We start from the raw sequence: 16,821 nt of genomic DNA on the forward strand, positions 1-16,821 counted from the left end.
TCCGACCATGTAGTGGATTAACAACTAAATGGGTGAGTTTCTTATTGATAATATTCTTCATATTTCTCTATCAAACAAATCTCTTACGTCCTTTAACACGATTATTATTTATTAAATTAGCTTTGCGAATCGCTCGTTGAATTGTGTTCGGACGCGGAATTATTTAAATTAAAATTTAATAAATTAACATTCACGAACTTTGTTAATCTTCACCTTGCATTAAAAATTTCATATAGTAAATATTCTTCAGACATTCTGAAATAAGAATGAACAGCGTTTTTCTTAAAATTATCACTGCCACGTGGTAAAAAAAATATCGAAAGTTCATGTTCCAAGATTTGTTCATTGATTTGAACGCGGCACAGAGTCCCCTCCTTCAGCTGTCAAACTCAGTGGTAGGAGCACATGGCACTCGATCGATTGACCACGTTGTGTTTCGCGCCATTGTGTCTCATTGGTCGGTGTTTTTCATTAATAACTCGTCAACAAAGCCGCAGATTGCATTTTCGCAAAGGAAAAAGTTACTTAGAATGATCTCAGCTACCCCACATTTCCGTAATGCGAGACATTTTTGGGACACCCTGTATATATAGAGATAGTAGGTTTTGGAAACTATGCTATTTATCACTAAACAGTGACGTACACAAAATACAATATAAAAAGACAATAAAACAGTGTACAATAATTCTCATAATCGCACGCCGAAATAGTAAACCGTGTTCGTTATATTATAATTTCGTATCGTAAACCGTAATCGTGATCGTAATCGTGTTCGTAAATTGTAATCGTATATGATATAATTAATACTAAATCACACAATGATATTAGAAATAACACATACAGTAATTTAGACCTGATATTGTCGAACCAACATATTGGTTTGGAAACAACAACATTACTATTGCCTCACAGGCAATAGTTTCTCAAGATGAAAATCCACTGGGGTCTGACCATTTTCCACTGAGGATAAGGCTAAACAATGAAAAATGTATATATGAAAGGAAAATAGCAGATTATCTATTATATATTATATGTATATTAAATATATATAAATATATTTATTAAAATAGCAGATATACATAGTAGGAGTGGGAGGTTTGTCGGGGATTTTGGTAAACGTATTGGCTAGAAGAATGTCCCTCTACTACAGGCAAATGGTTACACTGCTACCAGCAGCCACCAGTCGGTTCTCGGCCGTGGTAGTTAGCCGACGCGCGTAAGTTTGCTAGAGATGAACTCCCCGACCTCGTGCGGTCCATTACGCATCCGACGACGCCCTCTTTTTGGTGGGAGAGAGAAAAATAAAGGAAACGAAACGTACTTGAAACAACACGATACTGGCATAGCCCTTGTTTCTTTCTTTGAACTGTATAATCGCTGCCTTCTGTTCTAACATGTTAACATTTAGATAACCTTCGGAGGAGTTGCACTTCACAAACTATAACTTAACGTCCAATATCAGACCTATACCTATATGTTGTACTGGAGAAATTTGCTTTTCCAACTTCAATTTTTGGCGAAATAAAAAATAACAATGAAGTTACAAAACAACACAATTTATTACAAATATTTCGTTTGCACATAGAAAGATCTAGTACAATATATAAAGAGGTTAAAAAATTTAAGAAATATATTATAGTCTATTGTTTAAGTTTGATCCTTGCTACACATGAATTTGTAGATGAACCAATCTGACACTTCAGGATTTGCGAAGGTTATTCGTTTTCTTTTACGTTTACGGAATGTCCACAATCGATTCCTTTGTTCCCTACAAATTGAAGTTATTAATTAATTTAAAAACATAACTAAAAGATTAATTAAATGCTGAATACTACTTTTTAGTGACTTATGCTACCGAGATTTTTGTTTGTAAATGTACTATTTAGATGTATTAAAATTTTTAATTTACGAGACTCTAGAATATTGGAAGTTTCTTACAAAACTAAACATCACTGGTTCACTACTTGGTCCAGATGTCCAAAATTGCGTCCAGCGATTCCGTTGCATCGAGCATCCAAACGAATGACAATACCGACATGCAAAATGCCATGTGTGTTTCAGCGCTTTTGTCTGCCATATAATATGCAAATTCGGTTAAAGGGGAATAACGGCTAAAGCCCAGCGTTCCGTTTAGCCAAAGTAACTGTAAAATAATTTCAATAACGTAGTGAGTAAAATCATTATAAAACTGCATACAGGGTGTCCCAAAATGATGTTACTTACGGGAAATGAGGGGTTCCTGAGATCATTTGAAGTAACTTTTTCCTTAGCGAAAATACAATTCGTGGATTTGTTTATGAATTATTAACGAGAAACAGTGTTCAATGGGAGGTGTGATCAATTGGCGCGAGGCTATAGAACCCCAATAAGCGAAACTGGGCTTCGTCCGCTCGTTTACTCGACCGTTTTGCGTCAGCTGATCTCGCCTCTCATTGGTCACTGTTTTTCGTCAATAACTCGTAAACAAAACCGCGGGTTGCATTTTTGCTAAGGAAAAAGTTACTTCAAATGAGTTCAGGAACCCGTCATTTCCCGTTTTTGAGTAACTTTTGGGACACCCTGTATATCAATTCTTACTGTTTGGGAAGGTAACATGGCTATGCAATTTGTTGGGGGAAATTCATCGTTATTAACATTTTACTGTATTAAATACGTATCAAAACCTGAAAAAAGGTATAGTCACATTTGAGGTAATAAATGTCTCTAAGGTACACTGGAAGACGTTGATACTCTTTTGGGAGTTTCATTGCATGGTACTGACGCAGAAACTACTATTAGATGGTTACATGTAAATATGATTGGGAATAAACAATTGAAAACACATAAAGAAATTAAGGTTATGCAAGCTAAGTCCACTGACATATTTCCCATCCTTTATAGATAAATATTATATAAGCAAACCTAAAGAATTAGAATTTATTTGTCTGCATAATTTTGCTGAATTGTATGACTTTACTAATGTAACGTCCGGTCACACGCACAAGAGAAAGTTTTCTTTCGTGCAAACGGCCAACGTAATTTACGACTCTCGTTCGACGAAGCTATTTTTGAGTTGATATTTTCCAGACTTCAGCGTCACATGTTTTAGTAGAGTTTTTCTTCCGGAGTTCTCAATAGCAAATAGAGACTGTCGTGAATTAAGGGATTATCTGAAGGGTACTTGGAACTTTCTTTCGCTAAGCGGGTCCGGCGTGGGTGGCCTGAAGGAAAGTCCCACGAAGTGCAAAAATGAACATTTTTCGACACATTTTACTTTTCCATTTTCCTAAAGGCAAGAAAGCGGCCGAGGCTCAAAAAGAGATATGTGAAGTTCATGGCGTCGATTGCTTAATAGAACGCACGTGTCAGAATTGGTTAAAAAGAATTTTGTTTCGAAGATTTTTAATTGAAGATGACCAACGTTCTAGTCGACCTTCTGAAGTTTATGATGACAAAATCGAGGCCATAATTGAATGGAATCATCATATATCTGTACGAGAGATTACAGAAAGGTTAAATGCATCATACACAACAATTGAATAGCCCATAAGATGTCTTGGACTTGTTAAGAAACTGAAAGAAATTTACTTAACACAACGAATCGGTAATGCAATCATCTCAAAGTGCACTTGATTGAGTTTTTTTACTGATAAGGACCAGAAGTTTTATGAGCGCGGAATCATGAAGTTACTAGGAAGATGGCAAAAGGTCATCGAACAGAATGGAAAATATTTGACTGGTTAAAGTTCATTTTGTGTATAGAAAAAATTGAGGTTTATTTCACATTGAAATACCGAAATTACTTTCTTGCCAACCCAATATAATGTTCAAATCCAACCTGAAAATTACTATTCCTCATTATTATTATTATTATTATTCAAATCTTGAAGAGATACCGACAAATAAAAATACTAATTTAACGCTTATGCAGAAGCCTTTGCGTTGCTACAATTACAATTAATAGACGCAATTAAATACCATGAGCGAGTAATTAATATTCAAAAAGTTCGTGATCATGTGAAGGAACAAATTGAGAAAATGATCAAGATGATCATCCTTGAATTATGTAATATTAAGGCATATTTCCATTGGGTTGGGCTTTTTTGCCGCTTGGCTCTATTACGTGACTCTGCCCACAGAATGAGCTAATCCTGACAAAATCCGCGTTGTCACTGTGTCAGCTCAAATCAGTCGAGAAGGGAAGTTTGAAGTGTTTAGTATCTCTTCAATATCATTTGAAAAGGCTACAGTTCCACTTGAAAATTCAAATGCTACGTCGATTTGTTTTCCATCCGGTGTTGGTAAAATATTCAAGGAAATTGTGCCAGTTTTAAAATTTTCTCCAAAAATACTGTTAGCACATACGATGATGTATCAATTGATGAAAAGGATATAGTTTCATAAAAAAAAGTTTAGATAATCTTAAATTTTGTATGAAGTAAAAACATTCTTATCAAATTTTTGTTGCAATTTGTTGCCATATAAATAATGAGTAACCTTTATTTCAATAATATTTTTGTCAATTTATTGCTTATGCGCGAGAAATCGAGAATAATTACATGCAAGATTGGAAAAATTAATTATTTCTCTCTAAAATAAAATTAGAAAAGAAATTGGCAGCGTAGCTATTCTATTGTTAGGCAGCTTTGGGTGGCCGGAGATTGGATGCGATTTTGGAATTTTGATAAGGGAAAATTGTGTGGACTAGCCGATATGCTTTTTTTTATCTCCGGGTCGCCACTAGGTATGAGAGAAAATTGCATGAACCAGCCGAAGCTTCTTTCTTCTACGGGTCGCCACTAGGCAATTAGGATGTGTTTCATAGAAATGAAGATACACCTCGAACAGTAAAGATACATCTCTGTGGGTTACTACTACCAATTACCGCTTCGAATCAGGAAATGGAATAATTGAGTTTGACAATCAAATTAACTGCTAAAAGATAGTATATTACAAGCTCTCTGGTTTAGTACAATTGTGTATGCGTGCATGTATCGCGGATTCTAGATCGCACTCTCTAATTGACTTGAAACTAGCCCGCTTTTTGATCGCATTTGGACCCTTTATACACCCAAATTTTTGATTGAAAAATGGTAGTGGAGGTGTCCATATATGCTCCGATTCCAGAAGGTTCGTTTTCGTGCGCCATTCGAAGGTACTTGACTCGTACAGAGCAATTCTGGCCGGCTGACACCAGTCTGACGTATGCCTTCAGGAACAAGTAAGAAAAAACACGTCGGAGAATTTTCCGTACGTTACACCTCCCCTCTTAGGTGAAACATCATTCAAATGATGCTTTCACTCCTTTCTGAGAGCTTACGCTTTACACAGATTTCTTGAACGGAGTATGTATCGAGTTATTGAAAGTGCGCGCGCGCACGTATGCAGTATCCTTATTCTATTCTTATCTAGAGCCTAATTATACTTAAAATAACATTTCTAGTTTCCTCCGGATCCGCCCGTATTTCTTCTCTAGACGGGCTCCCGGCATCCATTTCGTAATGTTATCATCTGTGATCTCTTCTAGGTTGAGATCTCAGACATTCAGTTTCACTGCCGATCCCCTTCGGATTCCGCTTTCGATTCCGCTTCCTCCGGTATAATTTGGATTTCTTGGTGTTTGGTAGTTTTCCGCGTGGTCTGAGTAGTTTGATCCGTGCGGGATTTTCCTTCTCCAGTTTCGAAATGTTTTGAAGGATAAATCCTTCTTCTAGATTCTTGCTCCCAAATCCAAGTCCCACGTTCTTCAGTCTGGACGGATATCGTTCGGGAACCCTCGCGGATCTCCGTTTGCGTCGAGCTTCAGCGAACATTTGGTTACAGAAATGCAGGAGGATCGCGGATGTACTGGTCTTTTATTTGGGGACAAATCCCTTCCATCGGAGCTATTTTGAATTAGTTTAGACGATACCCAAAGTGTGTTCAGCGGAGATCCTTTCCTCCGGCGATGGAGTAAGCGGTGGTCTGAGTTCGAGGACCTTGTTGTTTTTTCGATGGGGGCCGGGGTTGCGTCTTCTTTGGTTCGGCCGCTTGAAAATGAAAATGGTTTTATCTCGTAAATTCCAAATGCTGTGCCACCGACTAAGAGAAGTATTAGTAGACTACCGCCAGAGATTAGTCCGACATGGATATCGTGCACAAATTGTTCTTTTTCTGAATTTTTTGGGCTTCCTTCTCAAGATTTGTTAAAGAGATAGCGCGGTTGGATTGCAGCCACGTATCCTTTTCGTGTGCTACCTTAGTTATGCGTGCCATTTCTTGAAGAATACTCATGTGAGGTGCGCCAAAATCTGGTTATAGTTTCGTTAAATTGTAAGCTACCTCTGGTGCGTAAAGTTGTTCTTGTCTTGAGGCCATAGTATTGATTGCCTGTACCTGGTTAAAGTCCGTAGTAGCCATGCAACCTGCTCTTAGATGAATTAATCCCGCATTGTGGATGTAATCTGTACCTACAGAACGCCCATTGCAGAAAAACTGAACCCTCCTCTCAGTCTTCGTGTAGTATAATCAGGTCTGCTTCGACTCCACAGGTTCCCATACTTCGTTAGGAAGCAACGAGACTTGGACGTCGCAGATGTTTCAAATTTTTTAGTTGGAGTTATTAAGTAAGCGGACTGCCGTAACGAAAGGGTTAAGCGTGTCAAATATAACTGTAGCGGCTACCTCCAAACCCGCCAGCAGATGGCTCTTCATCCTGCAAGTAACCGATCCGCCTCAATTTGTATATATACAGACTTCGTCCTTCCTACCGATATCCTTCCTGAAATTTGAAGTGTCCGACTAGCAATGGCTCTCTACTGCCAGCGTCTAAGGCATGGTCCCGCTAGATAGTCTTACTGAGGAGTCCACTAGCGAGACCTGGACGAAACGCTGGGCTACAATCCTGTCCTTGTCACATTTTCTTCGTCGATTTTCGAGTGGAAAAGGAATCTGTGACCAGGACAGGGACCGCAGTGGAGTGACATAGAGTCGCCCGCTAGGAAGATGCGTAGATGCAACAGTTAGACGAAGTGCCCTTACAGTATCTACGGCTCGGTAAAACACGAATGACTGTTTCCCGTCTGCCCCGGGAGCAGTGATTGGTTATAGAGTGTGTCATGCACGTTAAGTGCGCGACCCATCTTTCTGAAAAAAAAATCTGAAATTCCTACCGATATCTCAACGTCTAAGGCAAGGGCCCGCCAGTATAGCCTTACTGATGAGTCCTCTAGCGGGTCCCGGACGAAACGTCTTTCCCTCTCCTATTCTCCCAAACATCGTCACATTTACCACCGCCAAATATAACCAACCAAAAGAATTCTATCCTATTTAGTGAAAATAAAGCACAAATGTTGTCTTATGTGGGAAAATTGATTGCAAAGGTTATTTCAAAACGGTTTCTCCTAGAATTTAAATTAGTAATATGAACGTGTCAATGATGGAAAAATGGTATCGAACACTTGGTCATACCAGTTTTGCGAACGTAAATATTACGCAGTTGGTGAGAAGCCTACTAGAAACGATTAAAATTTAAAAATAATAGGAGTCGAGCCGTGGACATCCTGAAAATAACTCACACCGGTGTGCTTGGACCGTTAATCCCTGTTGGTCACAAGGGTATATCGCATTAAAAACAAAAGCGCGGTTTTCGAGTGTTTTGTCGAGCATTTTAATTTAATGAAAACTCAGACAAGTTAGAAAATTAAACAACTCCGCTGCGATAACGGCACAGAGAATATATAAATATAATGTAAAAATTTCGCGAAACCATAAGATTTTTACATTAAGTCTAGTTCTCCTCACACACGCACGAGTTAAACGGTGTGTCAGAACGACGCAACTGTACGGTAATGAACTGTGCGAGATGCCTTCTAGCAGAAGCGAAGTTAACACGTTAAAGCAAGATTTTGGAGGTAATTTATAGTAATTTTATTTGTAACACAACTATGACGAGTATAGACAATATAGGGTAACGATAAAGTATAAAGTAAACAAAAACAAACATTAAAAATATACTTATACCGCGTTTCAAAACTTTGTACGGTCCGTCGTATGGGGGTTTGTAACGGTAGTTTTACCGCATCGTGTCGGAGGAAAACATAATCGGTTGTGCCTAAATCTTTATGGATGAATGTATTTTTGTGACCGTGGTGTGTTGCTGGACGAGGTTTTATTTTTTGCATTTCTCGTCAGAGTTATAATTTACAAATTCTGAGATGTCGGTTTCTGGGTTTGTTATGAAAAATTCTCCTGGAAGTCGGAGGTTGCTGCCGTAGACCATTTCTGCTGGGGTTGTTTGTATGCCTTCTTTCACTGCCGTCCTTATCCCTAGTAATATAAGGGGTAAGGCTTCTGTCCACTCGTCGGTCTCGTAGCACCTTATGGCGGCTTTTAGTTGCCGATTGAGTCTTTCGACCATGCCGTTTGCTGCTGGATTGTACGCCGTTGTTCTGATATGATTTGAGCCGGTCCTTCGAGTTAACTCTTTGAAGAGTTGGGACTCGAATTGTCTGCCTTGGTCCGTGATGATTTTTGCGGGTACCCCAAAACGTGCTATTCATCCGTTTAATAAGGTTCTCGCTACTGTCTCTGCGGTAATATCTTCCATTGGAATCGCCTCTGGCCAACGGGTAAAGCGATCTCTCGACGCAGGTAAGGCAATAGTGAAATCCTTGTGAGATCGGTAGTGGCCCTACTATGTCGATATGTATATGTTCGAATCTGGAGTTGGGTGGGTCGAACATGCCTGTTGGCGATATTGTATGTCGCGTGATCTTGTTTCGCTGGCATTGGGTGCACTCCTTGGTCCATTGAATGCAGTCCTTATTTATTGATGGCCACACGAAACGGCCCGCGATTAGTTTTTTTGATATTTTTGTTCCGGGGTGCGATAGAGCAGAGATTTGAAAATTTGTCGACGATAGATTTTTGGCACGTATGGTCGGACGGTAGGTGTGGCGATTTTTTAAATCGCTTTTTTAAATTAAGTGCCGTCTCGGCCAGTAAGAGACGTTGGAGCTCTTCGTATGACTTCGGAGCGCTTCGGCTATTTGTTTAATGTCTACGCATGCTGGTATGTGTAATTCTTCTACCAGGGATAAAGCGTCCGCGACTTTTATATTGTCTTTTCCGTTAACATGTCATATGTCCAAAAAATTGTCCTATGTCCGTAAAAAATTGTCTAATGTCCGTAAATTGTCCTATGAAATCTAGGTGCCTAAATTGTCTAGGTGTGCATTTCTCTGACCGCTGTTTGAAAGCGTAAACTAGAGGTTTGTGGTCTATAAATACTATGATTGTCTATCCTTCGATTTGATAGCGGAATCGTCGCACGGCGGTGTATATTGCTAGCAGTTCTCTATCGTACGCGCTATATTTCCGTTGTGCTGAGGGGAGGGTTTTAGTGTAAAAAGCTATAGGCTGCCAGGTGTTGCTGACCCATTGCTGTAAAACTGCACCCATTGCGTAGTCGGATGCATCTACACTGAGTGATAATTGCGCGCCCGGTACTGGATGCGCCAGGAGGGTAGCTTGCGTTAGTGCCTCCTTTACCTGCGAAAAGACAATATTGGCGTCTTGTGACCAGTTTATCTGTGGGTTTCCGCGTGTAGGTGCACCTTTCAACAGGTCGGTCAACGGGGTCTGTTAAATGACACGGCCCTCAAAGATGTTGTTGAGCCTACCTGCCTAAGAGTCAACCGAGTGGAGCGGTAACGGTCCTTTTTATTGCATATCGCTCTCGGGGAGTTTAGGGTCTGCGCTCGGAGGAAAATATTCCCAAAAAAACCCAGGTAAGGAGAAAATTAGGCAGAGTTGTTTATGGAAGTAGTCGTGTCGGCGAGGGAGTCTCGTTTTAGATCCGGTGGAGAATACATCGGAGCCGCTCACGTACCGAATTCTATCTTTTATACAGTGTCTATCGTTGTTTAGCAAGTAAGATATACTTGTTCGTCAATAAATTCAGTTTAGGTCATTTCAGTTATACACTTTATCATCCCAGTCATTATCCTAAAATAACATTTGGCGTCCGTGACAGAACTGTGGATTTCTTCAGTGTCGTGTATAACTGAGTGGCTCATTTTTGCGAACATCAAAAAATGGATAGGATCAAGAAGAAGAGAACTACGGAGCGTGCAGCATTTACGAAAGCACTGAAGGCTTTCGACGAAGCTCAGACAACACCACAAGATGCGCGGAGTATCGGGGTTGCATTCCAGTTTTTGGAAAACAAGATGAAGATGTTGGAAGCAACCACTGATCACTACATAGACCTCTTGTATGATACAGCGGACATACAAGATCATACCATCGAGCAAGAGATGGGTGACGCAGAAGAGTATCAGAAGAATTTCCTAAGAGCCAAGTGGGACATGGAGCAGTTTATATCAGCCCGAGCAGATGCATCAAACGGGAGCGTTTCGAGTGGTGAAAAGGAGAATAAAAAAACGTGCCACCTGCCGAAGACAGAAATACCAAAGTTCAGTGGGAATGTGCGCGATTGGTTGCGGTTTTGGAGCCTCTTTAAAAAGATACACAAAAATGACACTATCGTCAAAAATGACACTATCCAATATTTAAGCCACAGGCGATAGTACCTAATTCACGCGCAGATCATGTAATTAGAAGTTTTCCGGCAACAGCACAGAACTATGATAAAGTGATTCAAAGTTTAAAAAACCGGTACGGTAGTGATGATTTACAAATAGAGGTGTATGTGCGCGAGCTGTTGCAATTAGTGCTTCAAAATGCGATGACACCGAGCAAGAGTGTAAGTTATGTCAAGGTGTTTGGTAGTTTTCCGCGTGGTCTGAGTAGTTTGATCCGTGCGGGATTTTCCTTCTCCAGTTTCGAAATGTTTTGAAGGATAAATCCTTCTTCTAGATTCTTGCTCCCAAATCCAAGTCCCACGTTCTTCAGTCTGGACGGATATCGTTCGGGAACCCTCGCGGATCTCCGTTTGCGTCGAGCTTCAGCGAACATTTGGTTACAGAAATGCAGGAGGATCGCGGATGTACTGGTCTTTTATTTGGGGACAAATCCCTTCCATCGGAGCTATTTTGAATTAGTTTAGACGATACCCAAAGTGTGTTCAGCGGAGATCCTTTCCTCCGGCGATGGAGTAAGCGGTGGTCTGAGTTCGAGGGCCTTGTTGTGTTTTTTCGATTCGCCACGTATCCTTTTCGTGTGCTACCTTAGTTATGCGTGCCATTTCTTGAAGAATACTCATGTGAGGTGCGCCAAGTTTAAAAAACCGGTACGGTAGTGATGATTTACAAATAGAGGTGTATGTGCGCGAGCTGTTGCAATTAGTGCTTCAAAATGCGATGACACCGAGCAAGAGTGTAAGTTTGGCGGTCTTATATGACACTATCGAGTCACATCTAAGTGCTCTCGACACGCTCGGTGTCACTACCGATAAGTGCGCGGCAATGCTGTTCCCTCTCGTGGAATCCTCATTACCAGAGGAGTTATTGCGCGTTTGGCAACGAAGTGCCAGGCGTGCTGAAACATCGCAAGGATCCAGTGAGAAGGCGGATCCGTCGAGAAATCGGTTGGACGAGCTACTATAGTTCTTGGCCAAGGAAGTCGAAAGCGAGGAACGGGTCACCATGGCTTCCAAGGGTTTTAGCTTGAAGCCCCAGCCAGAGTCGAAAGTGGAGAAACGTCGCGAGGATCCCGACAGAAGGCGGCAACGGAGAGATGTACCGAGTGCGACTGATTTACTGACGACGAAAGGTGAGCTAAAACCGTGTCTATTTTGTGGTGAGAGTGAACATCTCAGCATGAATTGCTATAAGGCAAAAGGGATGACTCTTAGTGAACGACAACAACGAGTAAAAAAAAAGCGCGCATGTTTTAATTGTTTAAATATAGGCCATGACGCTAAAAAATGTCGTTCACATGTGAAATGTGCGTGGTGTTCGCGACGGCATGTGCTAATAATGTGCCGTGAAATGAAGAGAGAAGAGAGTGAAAAAAGTTCAGATACGCCGGTTAAAGTCGAGTTTAACAATTTGGCAAATGCCAATAAAGCCGAAGTGTACCTGCAAACATTGCGTCTTTATTTGTGCAACGGTGAGAACAGGAGTGTCGTTCGAGTGGTAGTGGATGATGGATCGCAGCACTCGTACATCACCAAGGAAGCTGCTAATCGTGTGGGATACGAGTCGATAGGGGAGCAAGCCATGAAACATATGCTTTTTGGTGGAAAGCAGTCAGGTATCGTGCAGCATAAAAAGTATAAGATACAACTGCGTGATTTGGAAGATCGTTGTCTGTGCACTCTCTCGGCACTGGATGAAGAGATTATATGCCAAAAAATTCCTACGGTAGAGAGTGGACCGTGGATGCAAGAGTTGAAGGCATTAGGTATTACACTCACAGACATCGATGAGGTTGAAAGCGCGGTGGCTATTCTTATCGGAGCAGACGTAGCCGGAAAAATACTTACAGGTAGACGGCACGAATTAACCCTTTCGCTACTACGGACCACTATAGTGGCTTTCCATATGATGCCACTGAGGTACTACGGATCACTATAGTGGCTTTCCATTTGGTGCCACTGAGATACTACGGACCACTATAGTGGCTTTCCATATGATGCCACTGAGGTACTACGGACCACTATAGTGGCTTTCCATTTGGTGCCACTGAGGTACTACGGACCACTATAGTGGCTTTCCATATGGTGCCACTGAGGTACTACGGACCACTATAGTGGCTTTCCATTTGGTGCCACTGAGGTACTACGGACCATTATAGTGGCTTTCCATAAGATGCATTATATTGCATAATGTTATTTCCTCTTATACTGTAAATTAAAGAGCGCATGCTAAGACGTTATAAAATACCCTGGAATACCCTTTATTTATAAATACCCTTTGGAGAAAAATTTTTTCGTTCGAAATATTCATTCAATTCAAACAGCTTAGGTTCTCCGCCGACCGCCGCGGAGTACCGACTTCCGCTGACGATCGCCGTCGCGTAGCGTGCAGTGATGTCGCAGCGCTCTGTTCAGCAGAAGTACCGCGACGGAGAATCCGCCCGTAGCGAAAGGGTTAAAGTGCGGATTAGTCGCCGTCGAGACGTGCTTGGGTTGGACGGTGATGGGCGCTATAACAAGCCCGGATAAACGAGAAGATCCAGTCATAGTTACGACGGGTATGTTTGTGAATAGCGAGAAAGTAGCTGATTTATGGTCCCTAGATGTTTTGGGAATAAAGGACCCTTTAGAAAGTGCCTCGAGGGAGACACAGATGCAGAAGTTAAGAGAAGACTTCCTCGAAACAGTAACTATAAACCAAGACGGCAGGTATGAAGTGTGTTGAAATTTTAGCCTCGAACAAAAATTAATCTATAGTTTACTTAGTAAGATATCTTCAGTTAAGATATCGGTTTACATTTCGCCGGCTCCGTCAGCGGGCAGCGACGGTGATGTAAACTGTATATATTAGATGCCGCGATACATCATCGCCGGTACCTTTTGGTATACATCGTGCCCTGACTGTTTGAGGGTCCCTTGGCAGACGAAGTCGTCACCGAAGCCCAAGTTCGCAGAAGGCTGAGGGAGGCGACTTTAGAGATGTGGCAGCAGAGATGGTCGTCCTCGACGAAGGGTAGGGAAACCTTCCAATACTTCGGCGAGGTATCAGACTGACTCTCAGCGAGCTGGATCAGAGTCGACCATGATGTAGCGCAGTTCTTGAGCGGACACGGAGACTTCCGTGCGAAGCTCAAGACGTTCGCCCTGGTCGACGACGAGTTGTGCGAATGTGGGGAGGAGGAAACTCCAAACCACGTCCTCTACGATTGTCAGCGTTACGTAGAGGACAGGGAACACCTACGCCAGGCGGCGATTCGAGAAGGATTTCAGTGGCCGATCGACAAAGCCAGCCTGGTGTCAGAGCAGCTGTTTAAGGAGTTCCAGAAATTCGCACGATCCGTGAGAAAGACTAAGAAACGAACATAGAACGAAACTGCATACGGAGCGTGGACTCGTCCAGCTCCGTCGATGTACGGCATGCTGGGCGAACCCCTCGGGGTTCGTCCCCTCGGGCCAGGCTGAAGCCCCTCTTGCGGAGATAAAAGACTTTAACACTACTCCGTAAGAGTGCCTGGATTGGGTTGGACTCGAGGTGGCAGTGGGAGTAGCACGCTGTCTTCCCCTGATACGATAGTGAACGAGGGTAGAGCCCGAACATCAGGCATAAGTCGCAAGAGCGGTCGGTATGGTCCACCAAGGACTTAGGTACGGCCCGTCTCTCAGAGACCGCAGTTTAGACGACAACACTAACTGTTTGAGGGTTCCAGCGTCACGTATACAATGTAAAACGCGACAAATAAATCGTCTCTGATTGGTGGACACGACGAACCCAAAAATGGTATAAAAGAAGCGTTTCTTCTTACCGGACTCTCAGTAGAGTTTGGTCGCTCGATCGGTTTCGCTCATATACCTTCTCTGAATAAAGGATTAAAATAAAGTCTTCTAAAGCAAAGAATTAGAATCATTTCCATTCCATAATCCCAATAAAGTGCAATTGCCGTGGCTAGAAAACCACCCAGCGCTGAAGAACAATAAAGAGAGTGCGACGCGAAGGCTGCACTCCACCATAAAGAGATTAAAAAGAGATGCGCTGTTTGAAGACTACGACGCGATTTTTAAAGAATGGCTTGCTCAAGGCGTCATTGAACATGTGCCGGAAGAAGAGACAGTGACGTGGGGACACTACCTACCACATCGGCACGTCATAAAAGAAAACAGCACGACAAAGATTAGACTGGTATTCGATGCATCTGCAAAGGAACCTCGCTACCCGTCGCTCAATGACTGTTTGGAGAAAGGACCTAATCTCATAGAGCTGATCCCAACGGTTTTATTGCGTTTCCGAAAAGGTCGTATAGGTATAATATCCGACATTGAAAGAGCGTTTCTGCAAATCGCATTGCATGGTAAAGATAGAGATTTCTTGCGTTTTTTATGGGTGAATGAATGCGAAGAAATTGTAGTTTTACGACATTGTCGAGTAGTATTCGGTGTGTCGTCTAGCCCCTTCATTCTAGCAGCAATAATTCACTTGCATTTAAGTAAATTCATCAAGGCTTCAGAGAGTAACGACAGCCAAGATTTTAGCACGTACAATATACAGCAGTTGGCAGAGAGTTTTTATGTGGATAACTGCGTTACGAGCACAAACTCGGAAAAAAGTCTGAATGAGTTTATGAGCGATGCAAAAGCAGTGATGGCGTTAGGCGGGTTCGACCTTCGAGGGTGGGAGTATAACAGCGACGGCTCTCACGAAACCCAAACCGCAGTATTAGGCATGAGCTGGGACAAAGAGCGCGATACGCTGTCGTTGAAGGTACCACCACTGAGTCAATCAGGTTCAGAAAAGATAACTAAGAGGTATATTCTCTCAACCGCCCATAGTATATTTGACCCATTAGGAATCGCAAGTCCCGTAGTACTTTGCCCGCGAATTTTGTTACAAGAGACTTGGTCTCAAAAGTTATCGTGGGATGAGGAAGTCGGGGAGGACATACAACGCAAATTTAGAAAATGACTAGGTTCAGTGCAAAATTTAAATAAGATTTCATTGCCGCGATGTTTTCTGGGGGATGTTCCCAATACGGATCGCGTAAGCATACATTCGTTTTGTGACGCCAGCAAGGTAGCATACGCGGCCGTAATATATATACGCGTAGAAGATGACTCCGGTGTAAGAGTAAATTTTGTGCAGGCGAAAACACGGGTAGCCCCGGTAAAAAAGGAAACGACGGACGCGCGACATAGCATCCCGCGATTAGAATTGTTAGCGGCGATGATAGCCGTGCGATTAACAACCAGCGTGCTGCAGGCCCTAAAGCTAGAAAATGTTAGTACGTACTACTGGAGCGACTCGTAAACGGTGCTAACGTGGATTAAGAAGGAATACGATTGGGCCACTTTCGTAAACAATAGGGTCAGAGAAATACGTGAGTTCACAAAGACCGAACAATGGCGGCATGTGCCCGGAGTTTTGAACCCCGCCGACTTACCATCAAGAGGGTGTACGGTGGACCAGCTAGCGAGCTCCCGCTGGTGGGAGGGTCCGGCGTGGTTATACATGGGAGCGGAGAACTGGCCTCATAGTGAATTCACATATGACGAGAAGGAAGTGGGCCAAGAGATGAAGAAATCGAGTTCTAAAAATTTTAAATCTACGGTGTTGTTTTCCGCCGCGAGTAATTGTAAGGGAGAAGGGAGTTGGTTTGAAACTAAATTCTCCGATTATAAGAAAATTTTACGGGTCTTAGCGTGGATAAAAAGATTCAGGTTTAATACGAGTAACAAAGCCGATGCACGAATCCAAAGCGATTTGAGTATTTCGGAAATGCAAGGAGCTGAAGTGACCCTGGTGAGACTGATTCAGTTAGAAACGTTCATTCACGGGGAAAATGATGCGCGAATTAAACATTTACAGCCGTTCAGGGATGTGGATGGGTTGCTTCGTCTAAGCACGAAAATAGTATTGCGAGAAAATGCGTACAATTTTCGATGCTCGATCATTTTGCCTTGTAATCATAGGATTGTGCATTTAATTATAGAGGCGAAACATAGGGAACTAAATCGCGCGGGAGTTGAAATAACAATGAGCGCGCTGAGAGAAAGTTTCTGGATCTTGGGTGGCCGGAAGGTAATTAGGTCGGCAATCAGGAAGTGTGTGAATTGTCGCAGGCATGATTCCAAGCCGCTCGAGTCTGTACCTGCACCGTTGCCGCTGGACAGAATTAGGGACGCCGCGGTCTTCGAGATAGTGGGCGTGGATTTTGCCGGGCCGGTGTATTTAAAGGGAGGACAGAAAGCGTGGATCTGCGTGTTTACCT

At 42.4% G+C, this 16,821-nt stretch overlaps 1 protein-coding gene across 1 annotated transcript in view; it reads right to left on the bottom strand.

Annotated features, from left to right (window-relative positions):
* Positions 1-1,540: 1,540 nt before the first annotated feature.
* Positions 1,541-16,821, bottom strand: part of LOC117220345 (uncharacterized) — a 35,013-nt gene continuing 19,732 nt past the window's right edge. Inside the window, exon 4 of the mRNA XM_076526860.1 lies at positions 1,541-2,143. Within this exon, the coding sequence (XP_076382975.1) occupies positions 1,961-2,143 (183 nt within the window). The 3' untranslated portion in view covers positions 1,541-1,960. The remainder of the gene's footprint in view (positions 2,144-16,821) is intronic.

This window comes from Megalopta genalis, chromosome 16 (genome assembly GCF_051020955.1).
Source record: "Megalopta genalis isolate 19385.01 chromosome 16, iyMegGena1_principal, whole genome shotgun sequence".
Taxonomy (NCBI): Eukaryota; Metazoa; Arthropoda; class Insecta; order Hymenoptera; family Halictidae; genus Megalopta; species Megalopta genalis.